This window comes from Diachasma alloeum, unplaced genomic scaffold, assembly GCF_001412515.2.
Source record: "Diachasma alloeum isolate Michigan unplaced genomic scaffold, Dall2.0 Dall_scaffold_00352, whole genome shotgun sequence".
Lineage (NCBI taxonomy): Eukaryota > Metazoa > Arthropoda > Insecta > Hymenoptera > Braconidae > Diachasma > Diachasma alloeum.
Genome location: NW_021680491.1, coordinates 90604 through 103904, shown reverse-complemented (window position 1 = coordinate 103904; position 13301 = coordinate 90604). Strand labels below are relative to the sequence as shown.

The 13301-nt window shown below is 44.6% G+C and overlaps 2 protein-coding genes across 2 annotated transcripts in view; both read right to left on the bottom strand.

The window, feature by feature from the left end:
* Positions 1-3197, bottom strand: part of LOC107040989 (phosphoglucomutase) — a 74615-nt gene extending 71418 nt beyond the window's left edge. Inside the window, exons 1-2 of the mRNA XM_015261330.1 lie at positions 2807-3197; positions 1573-2011 (exon numbers count right to left, since the gene is read on the bottom strand). Of these exons, the coding sequence (XP_015116816.1) occupies positions 1573-2011; positions 2807-3043 (676 nt within the window). The 5' untranslated portion in view covers positions 3044-3197. The remainder of the gene's footprint in view (positions 1-1572; positions 2012-2806) is intronic.
* Positions 3198-9811: 6614 nt separating this feature from the next.
* On the bottom strand, positions 9812-11756 carry LOC107040983. The gene is made up of 5 exons (XM_015261322.1): positions 11725-11756; positions 11304-11649; positions 11020-11215; positions 10883-10953; positions 9812-10223 (listed from the first exon to the last, which is right to left on the bottom strand). Exons 2-5 carry the CDS (start codon positions 11368-11370, stop codon positions 9979-9981), a joined length of 579 nt encoding a protein of 192 aa, XP_015116808.1. The 5' UTR covers positions 11371-11649; positions 11725-11756; the 3' UTR covers positions 9812-9978.
* Between the last annotated feature and the right edge of the window lie 1545 nt (positions 11757-13301).

Sequence of the window (13301 nt, the reverse complement as noted above, 5' to 3'; positions counted from 1 at the left end):
AATGAGTGGGAGCGAGCGCGATACATATTCCTTTCTCATTCAGGGGGGGAATAAATATATATAATCGAACATTACTATAGTAAAAAAAAAACAAAATCAGCACAATTATTCAATAGAATCACTGGAAAACTATCGAGTTTTCCAGCGACAGCGCTGGGATTTTCTATGAATTTTTTGACCTACGTGTGAATGATAAATATGTCGAGAAAAAGGAAAAGACTTTTAGATCATTAGATTGTGCATTCATTATACTATTGATTATAATATGTTCGATTTTACATTCCTGACAATTATTACAAAATGCTAGGAGCTACCGTATTGAGAACCCCTTTCCGGTTATCGACAAATTTATGCTCGGGCCCTATCATACCAACAGTTCCGTACGCTCCATCGTAGTCCATGCGCCACCGCTACGATTTCTTATGTTGAACACTCTACATCGGCCCTGTTCATCTCCCCTATAATCTCTGCTATATACTGCCGAGTTACTTACTCACCCGACTCACATTTACCGACAATTCGACCGGGTCGCCGCCTTTCCCGGGGGGTACCAACTAACATTTTTGGAGTCAGTCAAACCCCCCGATCCGGGCCTCTACTCAGGTCTATCCTCTTTGGATGCAGTCAAGCACAATTGGACAGGATTGCAGTTTGCAGTACTGTTACTGCGACTACCTCGATTGCGAGACTACCTCGATGCACCCTTGATCAATCTAGTTCTCCATCTGCTGAGCCGTGCCAAGGACGTTGGTCCTTCTCCTACTGATTTTTTATTTTTTGGAGAATTGTTTAAAAATCCTTTTTCTATTGAGAACTATTTTTCTTACAGAAATCCGATCGTCTACTACACCCATTCATTTGACATTCCTGACTTGGCTTTCTTTTTCATTTAATTGTATTTTTCAAAAATGTCCACTTTCAAATGTCCAATTTATGCAACTCGCATCATATTCAGATAGAATTAAGAGAGCATTTTTTAAAATAAATTTTTGGAGCTATCACTAAGTCTATTGCTGTCTTTAAGCCCAATAAGACGAGGTTTTAACCTCGCTTCGCTTGGTCAGATCGCGGTTTTCGAGCTCAATGACATAAAATATTGTATGACACACAACGGAAAAAGTATTATCTGATTCATGTGATTATCATCCTCGCATTCGGCTCGGATTATAAAGTAACATTCGTCGGATAATACTTTCATCTCCTTTTGCCATAATATAATATAAAAAATTCATGGATTCGATTGATCTCTTGTAAGAACATTTCGAAAAAAAGAATAAAGATTACGTACATACGTACATACTTGCATACGTATATACATACATACAGACATCATCTAAAAAACGTATATTCAAGCTTTATACACCATATTTAGTTATCCTAACACTAGAAATTGGCAACTTGAATTTGAGCAATTATAAAGCTTCAATTCGACGCAAAAATGAGTTTCTGTATGCAATAACATGCAAATAAATTTGAAAGATTTTCAAAACTTGTCGATGCTAACAAAACCATATAAAAAAACTCAAAAAAATTAATATTTTGAGGATACAAAATTATTCGACTGATCCTTACCTCCATGGAGAGAATCAATGAGTATTTGAAACTTAGGTCTGCTACTGCTGCCCTGTAGAAGCATTTTTATGCTCGTGAAATCAAATATCTCCTTCATCAACGCCACATAATCATCTACAGAATCAATAATATCAACGATAAAAGGTTTTCCATCCAATATTAATCTGTGAGTTTGTATTTTTGTAATATCAATGTTGATATCAGGGGCTGTTCTGTAAAATTTGAGTGATTTTGTCAGCTCATAAATTTCATTTGTCACGTTATCTGGGGCTGGCCCTCCATTGTCGCAGTTGAACTTGATACCAAAATCAGCATCTGGTCCGCCAGGATTGTGTGATGCAGTGAGGACAATGCCACCCTGAGTTTTATATTTGCGAATTAGAGTAGAGACTGCCGGTGTCGACAATATTCCATTTTGGCCTATGATCAATTTTCCCACCTATTGAAGGACATGAAATTGTTACATTAGATACATGGCTCATATTATCAATACGGAGTCATGTAAAGAGGCAATATCGAAAATTCCCCATTTTCGTGTTAAATTTTCCAAGTTACGAGCAAGTTCTCTCGAAATTTAGCCACGAAATGTTCTCATTTGCAAGTTAATCACTTAATTAAGAAAAAATTGTAAATCAATTCGGCTCGTTCTGCTTTCGACGCACGTATCTGTGATCAATTATATTATATAATACAGGGTTTCTTCGTAAAATAGTGAAACTGCCTCATATGGCTTAACTCATTATCTTTCTAACGTGTGATAGGAGGAATTATCGAGTTTTTTTTTCTGGGAAAGTTTCCGTGCGATAAAAAAATAATTTCATCATTTATTTCATTGAACATCTCGGGGAAGGATATTATTCACATCAAATAGAGCTTTCAGATAAATGTCGAGCGAATAAAATTATGCTCCATGTCATCTTTTTTCTCACCATTGTTAACCGAGTAGATATCCTCTCCTCTTCACGACAAAAAATATAAAATTTCATTGCAAAAACTAATTCAGTTAATATCCCCCCTCGTTATGAAATACTTATAAACCTTATACAGAATAACGCATGCGTGATGGGGTTGAAAAAAGACATCTGGGTTCGGGCGACCGTCTCTGGAAATAATTCACTCAACTTTGCTATTTTGACCTCTCAAAGGTCACGGAGAATCACATACCATTTGTAATAGGTGACAGCGACAAAAGAAAATCATAAAAACAAACCAATCATTATGTGAAGAAACTCACCCGATTAGCGGCTGCAATACGTATAATTTTTTCAACGGCCTGTTTTACGTAATAACGTCCATCACCACCGACGATAAGAGTTGAGCCGATCAGTTGATCTCCGAGAGCGGTCAGAATTGCTTGGATGAAATTCTCGGTGTAATGTTCTTGTTGAAATACGTTCACCGCTTTACGGAGACCCGAAGTGCCCGGTTTTTGGCCATCGTAGACTTGAGTTTCAATTTCAACAATCGACATTTTATGAGAGAAATATAGCAAAAAAAAAAGAAAAATTATGAACAAAATTAATGAGCAGAGAACTGTTGGAAAACTCAAATGGGTATTCAGCGATCACTTTCGGGAGCACTGAAGCTCTATGCACATGAACATCGATTCGACACGTTCACTTAACTGGCGTTACAGGCGTACTGGCAAGATTCTAGTCTTTGAGTTCCATATAACATAATGGTGGGGGAATAGGAACCGAAGGCTACAATCTCTCTGAGCGCCTAGCGCTCAGTCAGCAAAATGACTTTAGCTGACTGAGCGCTATTTTTTTAAGAGTGCTGCCGATAATCCTTGAAGGCCTCTGGCATTAGCAAGCAAATTTCCTGCAAAAATTTATCGATATTTTTACAAATCGAAGCACATTAATCTCCAAGAGACGATGATGAAAATCAATGTGCTTTGGGTTCAAATAATATTGATAACTTTGAGCAGGAAATTTGTTTGAAAATTTCGAGGAAACAATGGCCTTCTGTTATCCTTTAACTGAGCTCTATAAGTCATATTGGAGGGATTGTAGTCCTCGGTTCCTATTCCTCCACCATTATGTCATATGGAACCCAAAGACTAGAATCTTCCTAGAATATGTCGTCGTCGTCGTCGTCGTCGTCGTCGTCGTCGTCGTCGTCGTCGTCGTCGTCGTCGTCGTCGTCGTCGTCGTCGTCGTCGTCGTCGTCGTCGTCGTCGTCGTCGTCGTCGTCGTCGTCGTCGTCGTCGTCGTCGTCGTCGTCGTCGTCGTCGTCGTCGTCGTCGTCGTCGTCGTCGTCGTCGTCGTCGTCGTCGTCGTCGTCGTCGTCGTCGTCGTCGTCGTCGTCGTCGTCGTCGTCGTCGTCGTCGTCGTCGTCGTCGTCGTCGTCGTCGTCGTCGTCGTCGTCGTCGTCGTCGTCGTCGTCGTCGTCGTCGTCGTCGTCGTCGTCGTCGTCGTCGTCGTCGTCGTCGTCGTCGTCGTCGTCGTCGTCGTCGTCGTCGTCGTCGTCGTCGTCGTCGTCGTCGTCGTCGTCGTCGTCGTCGTCGTCGTCGTCGTCGTCGTCGTCGTCGTCGTCGTCGTCGTCGTCGTCGTCGTCGTCGTCGTCGTCGTCGTCGTCGTCGTCGTCGTCGTCGTCGTCGTCGTCGTCGTCGTCGTCGTCGTCGTCGTCGTCGTCGTCGTCGTCGTCGTCGTCGTCGTCGTCGTCGTCGTCGTCGTCGTCGTCGTCGTCGTCGTCGTCGTCGTCGTCGTCGTCGTCGTCGTCGTCGTCGTCGTCGTCGTCGTCGTCGTCGTCGTCGTCGTCGTCGTCGTCGTCGTCGTCGTCGTCGTCGTCGTCGTCGTCGTCGTCGTCGTCGTCGTCGTCGTCGTCGTCGTCGTCGTCGTCGTCGTCGTCGTCGTCGTCGTCGTCGTCGTCGTCGTCGTCGTCGTCGTCGTCGTCGTCGTCGTCGTCGTCGTCGTCGTCGTCGTCGTCGTCGTCGTCGTCGTCGTCGTCGTCGTCGTCGTCGTCGTCGTCGTCGTCGTCGTCGTCGTCGTCGTCGTCGTCGTCGTCGTCGTCGTCGTCGTCGTCGTCGTCGTCGTCGTCGTCGTCGTCGTCGTCGTCGTCGTCGTCGTCGTCGTCGTCGTCGTCGTCGTCGTCGTCGTCGTCGTCGTCGTCGTCGTCGTCGTCGTCGTCGTCGTCGTCGTCGTCGTCGTCGTCGTCGTCGTCGTCGTCGTCGTCGTCGTCGTCGTCGTCGTCGTCGTCGTCGTCGTCGTCGTCGTCGTCGTCGTCGTCGTCGTCGTCGTCGTCGTCGTCGTCGTCGTCGTCGTCGTCGTCGTCGTCGTCGTCGTCGTCGTCGTCGTCGTCGTCGTCGTCGTCGTCGTCGTCGTCGTCGTCGTCGTCGTCGTCGTCGTCGTCGTCGTCGTCGTCGTCGTCGTCGTCGTCGTCGTCGTCGTCGTCGTCGTCGTCGTCGTCGTCGTCGTCGTCGTCGTCGTCGTCGTCGTCGTCGTCGTCGTCGTCGTCGTCGTCGTCGTCGTCGTCGTCGTCGTCGTCGTCGTCGTCGTCGTCGTCGTCGTCGTCGTCGTCGTCGTCGTCGTCGTCGTCGTCGTCGTCGTCGTCGTCGTCGTCGTCGTCGTCGTCGTCGTCGTCGTCGTCGTCGTCGTCGTCGTCGTCGTCGTCGTCGTCGTCGTCGTCGTCGTCGTCGTCGTCGTCGTCGTCGTCGTCGTCGTCGTCGTCGTCGTCGTCGTCGTCGTCGTCGTCGTCGTCGTCGTCGTCGTCGTCGTCGTCGTCGTCGTCGTCGTCGTCGTCGTCGTCGTCGTCGTCGTCGTCGTCGTCGTCGTCGTCGTCGTCGTCGTCGTCGTCGTCGTCGTCGTCGTCGTCGTCGTCGTCGTCGTCGTCGTCGTCGTCGTCGTCGTCGTCGTCGTCGTCGTCGTCGTCGTCGTCGTCGTCGTCGTCGTCGTCGTCGTCGTCGTCGTCGTCGTCGTCGTCGTCGTCGTCGTCGTCGTCGTCGTCGTCGTCGTCGTCGTCGTCGTCGTCGTCGTCGTCGTCGTCGTCGTCGTCGTCGTCGTCGTCGTCGTCGTCGTCGTCGTCGTCGTCGTCGTCGTCGTCGTCGTCGTCGTCGTCGTCGTCGTCGTCGTCGTCGTCGTCGTCGTCGTCGTCGTCGTCGTCGTCGTCGTCGTCGTCGTCGTCGTCGTCGTCGTCGTCGTCGTCGTCGTCGTCGTCGTCGTCGTCGTCGTCGTCGTCGTCGTCGTCGTCGTCGTCGTCGTCGTCGTCGTCGTCGTCGTCGTCGTCGTCGTCGTCGTCGTCGTCGTCGTCGTCGTCGTCGTCGTCGTCGTCGTCGTCGTCGTCGTCGTCGTCGTCGTCGTCGTCGTCGTCGTCGTCGTCGTCGTCGTCGTCGTCGTCGTCGTCGTCGTCGTCGTCGTCGTCGTCGTCGTCGTCGTCGTCGTCGTCGTCGTCGTCGTCGTCGTCGTCGTCGTCGTCGTCGTCGTCGTCGTCGTCGTCGTCGTCGTCGTCGTCGTCGTCGTCGTCGTCGTCGTCGTCGTCGTCGTCGTCGTCGTCGTCGTCGTCGTCGTCGTCGTCGTCGTCGTCGTCGTCGTCGTCGTCGTCGTCGTCGTCGTCGTCGTCGTCGTCGTCGTCGTCGTCGTCGTCGTCGTCGTCGTCGTCGTCGTCGTCGTCGTCGTCGTCGTCGTCGTCGTCGTCGTCGTCGTCGTCGTCGTCGTCGTCGTCGTCGTCGTCGTCGTCGTCGTCGTCGTCGTCGTCGTCGTCGTCGTCGTCGTCGTCGTCGTCGTCGTCGTCGTCGTCGTCGTCGTCGTCGTCGTCGTCGTCGTCGTCGTCGTCGTCGTCGTCGTCGTCGTCGTCGTCGTCGTCGTCGTCGTCGTCGTCGTCGTCGTCGTCGTCGTCGTCGTCGTCGTCGTCGTCGTCGTCGTCGTCGTCGTCGTCGTCGTCGTCGTCGTCGTCGTCGTCGTCGTCGTCGTCGTCGTCGTCGTCGTCGTCGTCGTCGTCGTCGTCGTCGTCGTCGTCGTCGTCGTCGTCGTCGTCGTCGTCGTCGTCGTCGTCGTCGTCGTCGTCGTCGTCGTCGTCGTCGTCGTCGTCGTCGTCGTCGTCGTCGTCGTCGTCGTCGTCGTCGTCGTCGTCGTCGTCGTCGTCGTCGTCGTCGTCGTCGTCGTCGTCGTCGTCGTCGTCGTCGTCGTCGTCGTCGTCGTCGTCGTCGTCGTCGTCGTCGTCGTCGTCGTCGTCGTCGTCGTCGTCGTCGTCGTCGTCGTCGTCGTCGTCGTCGTCGTCGTCGTCGTCGTCGTCGTCGTCGTCGTCGTCGTCGTCGTCGTCGTCGTCGTCGTCGTCGTCGTCGTCGTCGTCGTCGTCGTCGTCGTCGTCGTCGTCGTCGTCGTCGTCGTCGTCGTCGTCGTCGTCGTCGTCGTCGTCGTCGTCGTCGTCGTCGTCGTCGTCGTCGTCGTCGTCGTCGTCGTCGTCGTCGTCGTCGTCGTCGTCGTCGTCGTCGTCGTCGTCGTCGTCGTCGTCGTCGTCGTCGTCGTCGTCGTCGTCGTCGTCGTCGTCGTCGTCGTCGTCGTCGTCGTCGTCGTCNGTTTAAAGTCGTGACTTTGGAATCTAGGTGAGATTTCAATTCGAAAAATGTTCACCGGCACTCCTCAAACCCCCAGAAAACTTTCGACCCCTTCGGAGAAGGGAAAAAGGGTAGTTAGGAGTAAAAACCCCAAAATTATGGCTTTTTCTAAAAAAAATATATCTATATATATTTACCCTCCAGGGGTTGGAACCTAGGTAAATTTTCCATTCGAAAAATGTTCCCCGGCACCCCAAAAAATGTCGATCCATCCGGCAAAGGGCAAAGGGCAAAGGGTGGTTGGGGGTACAAATCCACAAAAAAATCGTTTTTTCTAGTAAAAAAAATCATTTACTCTCGTAGGGTCGGAACCCAGGTAAATTGTTCATCTGAAAAATGTTCCCAGGCACCCTCTCAAAGCTCCAGAAAAATTTCGACCCATTCGGAGAAGGATCAAAGTCAAATTGAAGGACAAATGGATGCTTGGGAATAAAATTTTTTGTGGGGGTGTGAAGGGGTGTCTGAGAACATTTTTCAGATTAGAAGTTCACCTAGGTTTCAACCCCTGAAATGTAATTTTTTTGTCAGAAAATACTTAAAAAATTGGAGTTTTCACCCTCAAGCATTCCTTTGCTTCAATCCAGAGGGTGAATATTTTTCATGTGGCGTGTCTAGGGATGTTTCCCAGTGAGAAAATTGAGGGTAGATGTGTACAAGGATGTGTTCATTTTTGCAGGCTCCATCTCACTGTGGATCTGACTTCTTCAATTATAAACGTCGTAACAGCATAGTCCTGATGGCTATCTGTGACGCTAATTGTAAATATGTGATTGTTGACATCGGCGCTGAGGGACGACAAAGTGATGGTGGAGTTTTCAAGCGATCCAAATTCGGAATTTCACTAGAAAACAAACAAGTGCATTTACCTCCGCCTCGTCGTTTGAAAGAAGGTGGAGCTCTCATGCAATTCACATTGGTAGGCGATGAAGCCTTCCAACTAATAGAATTCATGATGCGTCCTTATCCCGGCTCACATGGATTGATTGATGATCAACGAATCTTCAATTATCGCCATAGCAGAGCTCGCAGGACAATAGAATGCACGTTTGGTCACACTGTTCAGGAGTTCCGAATTCTAAGAAATCCCATTGTCACTAAAGTCGAAACAGCTGAGCTGATTGTTCAAGCTTGTGTTTGTTTGCACAATTTCATTAGGGGAGAAAGATGCGAAGAGTTGAGAAACCCACCAGTGATCGATGGACAGCCAATTTTAAGAGGCTTGGATCCTATTCTTGATGCGGCTCCAACTATGACAGCCAGAGAACACCGAGACGAATTGAAACGTTATTTCTTTGAAGAAGGTGCTGTACATTGGCAGTGGAATATGATTTGATCCGTTTAAAGTACTAAACTAGATGAAAAAGCGACATAACCCGTGTGAAACATAACTTTTATTTATCAACGAGTGTAATAAAAATATCATTTTCAATCAACGTATTAAAGTTTTGTACGCATAAACACTACACCACATTTTCTTTATTGTAGTCATTGCGAATTTACTAATGAAATAAAGAATCTTGTATTTATGTGAACAATATTACAACTGTCTAGGTTTTCTTTTCCCTCTTTGTATCACATCAAATTCACTATGTTGAAGTGTTTTTTTTCATACGAGTAAGTAACAATACTAATTAATACAATCAGTCACCTTCCTTTGAAGTGTTTTCATTTGTTCATAGGCACGATTAATCATCCAACTTCGCTTGAGGACGTGGAAAACACTTTATAAACTAGATAATATCATTTTGGTAGCATCAGTATTTCCATTTCAGCGAGTTATGAGCATTCACTGATCACTATTCCTGGGATGAATCGTGTCTTTGTCGTATTTTACTTTTTGAGTTTTTGATTCACCGAAAAGTCTTTGGCTAAAATAATCGTTACAAAAAATCACCAAGCTGAGTCCTAGAAAAATTCAGGTAAGTCAGAATAATTATTAAAATGCATGCATCTCGAGATTTCTAAACAAACTCGTCTATCTCAATGTTCACACAAAAATTATTAAACTTATTAAAGCAAAAAACACATCAAACTCAGATACAATTTAAAAAAAAAAGGGTAATTTGCAGACGTCGATCAACTACCGATGATTTATTATTGAATTTACTTCAATTTCACTACGAATTCAAGTCAATTAGTGAATTTCACATAGAAATAAGACAAGAATTTCATAACTCAATTGAATTTTCAATCGAAGGTGTGTATTCTAAATGAGAATAAGCTGAATTTTCAATTAATTTTGAAAATTCGGATTCTTTACTATATACTGAAGAATCTGATTGATTTTTCTAACCGTTTTATGCTGAGAAATCATAATCGTTGTGGAGCATTTTCTTGTTGTTTTGAATAGAGAATTTTAACGAAAGAAAATTGAGTAACAAAATTCAACTTATTCTCGTACAGAATATGCACGTTCTATTAAAAATTCGTATGAATTATGATATTTCTGTATTCTCTCTGTATGAGATTGGATAATTTTTCTGCGTTANTCTCTGTTATCAATCATTGAGACATCAACTGTCCAGAATTCGGTACAAAATGACAACTGTATGTACACCGAACGTTTTATCGGTCAAACAGTGTCGGTAAAGCAGGGAATTGATTAATTCTTCTTAGCCGCCATCGGTCACAATTATTACTGCCAATAAAAANGAATATGCACGTTCTATTAAAAATTCGTATGAATTATGATATTTCTGTATTCTCTCTGTATGAGATTGGATAATTTTTCTGCGTTACCCGAGTTTTTCCAGGACCCGTCGAAATAAAATAATACTAAAGGAAATAGAACTAGATGAATAACGAAGGTGTGGAGATTTTTCTCGAAACTATCAGCAGCAATCCATCGACTAGAACTGCGCAGGATTGTCCTCCAGGTTATACGTGTAAGTGAGCACTATGAGAATGCATCCATGTCGAGCCGCCTCCGGGATGCGCCTCAAGCTGGCACCAATCAGCCCGAGAAACAGACTCACTTCATCATCATCTTTAACGAGAGGCAATACTGGTGGCATTGGTTGAGGTAGAGTTAGTACTGGTGGTGGTTGATCCAACATATTACATAAGCCTCGTAGAACATCGTCGGTCTTCATACCTGCATCAAAAAATTATGATTTTTTCCATTTTTTTTCAACTTTACGGGATGATAATGTGTTGTAAATGCAAAATACGTATCAGTCAATTGCGTTTAGTAGATTTGGAAGTGAAAGAACATAATAAAAACATATCTCTCAACAGAGAAAAGAGAAAAAAATAAAAAAACGAGAAGAAGAAAAAGATATAAAGGAAATAAAAAAAAATCCTCCCAAAAGCCAAATTCAACATTTCCATTTTCAAAACTAGAATTTCTTATAAAAAATAATAATAATAAATAACATCGCGCGATAAGGCGAATACTGGGCTCGTGTTCCACTCTCCGACTCAATTCTTCATATTAAATCACTTATTTTTCTTCAACCTCCTTCACCCTTTCTCAACTCTCACGCCACCCTCAATTCTACTGTAACTCTCGCTCTCTCGTTAAAATCGGTAACGAAAAAATAAAAACATTACGTAAGAGAGGAACAGAATTTTTAGAAGATTATGATGACGAGTTGATTTGTGGCGATCGATAAATTATATACAAACACAAAAAAACACAAAACAGAACGGCATTTACTCAGTGAAATGAACCACGTTGATAATATTTATTTAAATTCAAACATTTCTGTCCCAAAATCATCGAAATTAATTCGTCATGGATTTTAAACTTACGTCTACGTGAACTTGGATTAGCAGCGTTGTCAATTGGCGAAATGTTTTGGTCGTCAAAATTACTCTTGGGACTGAAAAACAGCAATTAAATTGGAAAGGTGTATTTAATGGAGCCGTATTTGAAGAATTATATTTACGTTTGAACAGGTTGAAATGTGTCTCTAGCAAACTCCATTTGTTTCATGAATTTCCAAGGTTTTCCCTGATTTGGCCCAGCTGCACCACTTTTTTTCGTAGATTTTTCCTCACCCAGTTTTCTACCATACGAAGTTCGTAATGTCTTCCATTTATTCTTCACTGATTCGATTGTAAGCAAATGCTCCGAAAATTTCGCTAAATGAACATTTCTTTGAATATAATCCTCAAATAATGACTAAGTAATAGATGTAATAAACCATTAACATAGAAAATTTCTGTTTACAAATTTGAATTTTCTTCATAACGATCTCCCAGTCCCTTCTAATTGCATCTCTATTCCGTTCGGCCATGCTCAGCTTGTGATTCCATAAAATAGGATATTTCTCGACCTCGGATATGAAAAACTCAGCAGCACCATCATCATCATCATCAATGATTTTGCTTTTTCATTTAGCCCTCGTCTTTCTTACATGTGAAACTAAAGTAGCTGATTGAGCGGTCGTCTCACAATCAGAATTCGGAGATTCTAATTGAGACCTGAGACCTTTTTCTTTGCTCATCTTCGACATGAAGTTCATCTTGAACTTCGATGTTTCCTTGAAAGTCAGAAGATATAATAGTACCATCCTCTGTAATAAATGAACCAAAAATTATCGTTTTGATTGCTATGGAAATCACTGGCTGCTATCCTCGTAGGGATTTACCTGTGCAAGGATAAACTAATCCTGCTGATGTGATAAAGAGGTACTCATATTCATTGAAACACTGATGCTCAGTCAAATTTTGTGGTTGACAAGTTAATGTTTCTGAACAGATGGTACACGTTCGGTGCTACAGGAGTATTATAATTAATAAAAATGTGTAGAATACGGTTTATTCCGTTGATAACAACACAATACAAACAAATATTAACAGAGAAGTAAGTGTCTATAACTTTCAATTTTCGGCTTACCACACATGTCTCATTATCAGCCATATTTATTTATTAACAATAAAATATATCGCCAAAGTCATTCACAATGATCANCGAGTAAAAGAGGGAGTACTATGTTTATATTGCCATAGAGTTCTGCAGAACACAGGAATGAGTCCATTGAAAACTCGCAGGTAAATATAAATACAAAGTGAAATAGTACATATACAAAAAAACCCTTTAAACTAAAATCGTATACTCTACATATGTGATGATAATTGATGAAAAGAAAAANTGAGATTCCCAATCTTCGGAATCCATGAATCCAGGCTGCGTTCTCACGGTGGAATAAAGGGGGGGAATAAATATATATGAATAAAGATATAAATAAATATATATAATCGTTCTATTATCGTTCTATTAATATATATATAATCGTTCTAAAATAAATATATATAATCGGGGAAAAATATATATAATCGTTCGAATAAATATATATATAATCGTTTCCCCCCCCCCCTCAGGGGGGGAATAAATATATATAATCGAACATTACTATAGTAAAAANTTAGGGCTAGAGAGATTATAAATAAGAGAGGATACATTGAGATAAAAGCATGGAAAAACAGTAGCATTAGCACACAGGCAATGAAGTTAGTCAGAGAAAAGCAAAAGAGATAAGCATAAGAGAATAGTTCATCAAATCACACGTAATCAGCTGGGTTCAACCCGGGTGCGCAGCCAAGACCTAAGCAGACATTTGAATCCTAAGCTGGTGGGCAGGTCTCTGATGACAGCAGGGATGCCATTCCACAACTCCGAGCCAGCTACAGCCAAGGAGGCTCTGTATGTATCCGTCCTGAAGTTGGGAACCACAAGAGCCTGCTGAGCTAGGATGAGTCGACGAGGTCTGTTTGACGAATAAGCTGCAAAGAGTTCTGCCAGGTATTGTGGATTACCAGTACTCAACACCTGGTACATGATAGTCGCAATGTTGTAATCTCTGTACCCCGAGATGGTGAGCCACCCAAGACTTCGTCGAGCTCCAGAGATCGAAGCATCACGAGGTAAACCGGTGACATATCGAACGGCTCGATTGATAAGACGCTGAAGCTGAAGATCAAGCACGGAGCCCACACCCTGGAGAACAGCTAGAGAATAGAAGATGTGAGGGAAGATGAGGGCATTGACAAGTAGTTTCCTGAGTCGTTCACCAGTATAAGTACGTAAGCAGTATAGCTGATAGAACGCAGAGTTAATCTTAGAGGTGACAAGTTGGATATGGTCCCTAAAGGTCAGTTTACTGTCGATCATGACCCCCAAATTCCTCACACAGCTGACTAACCCAATGGCATCACGATGGCATCC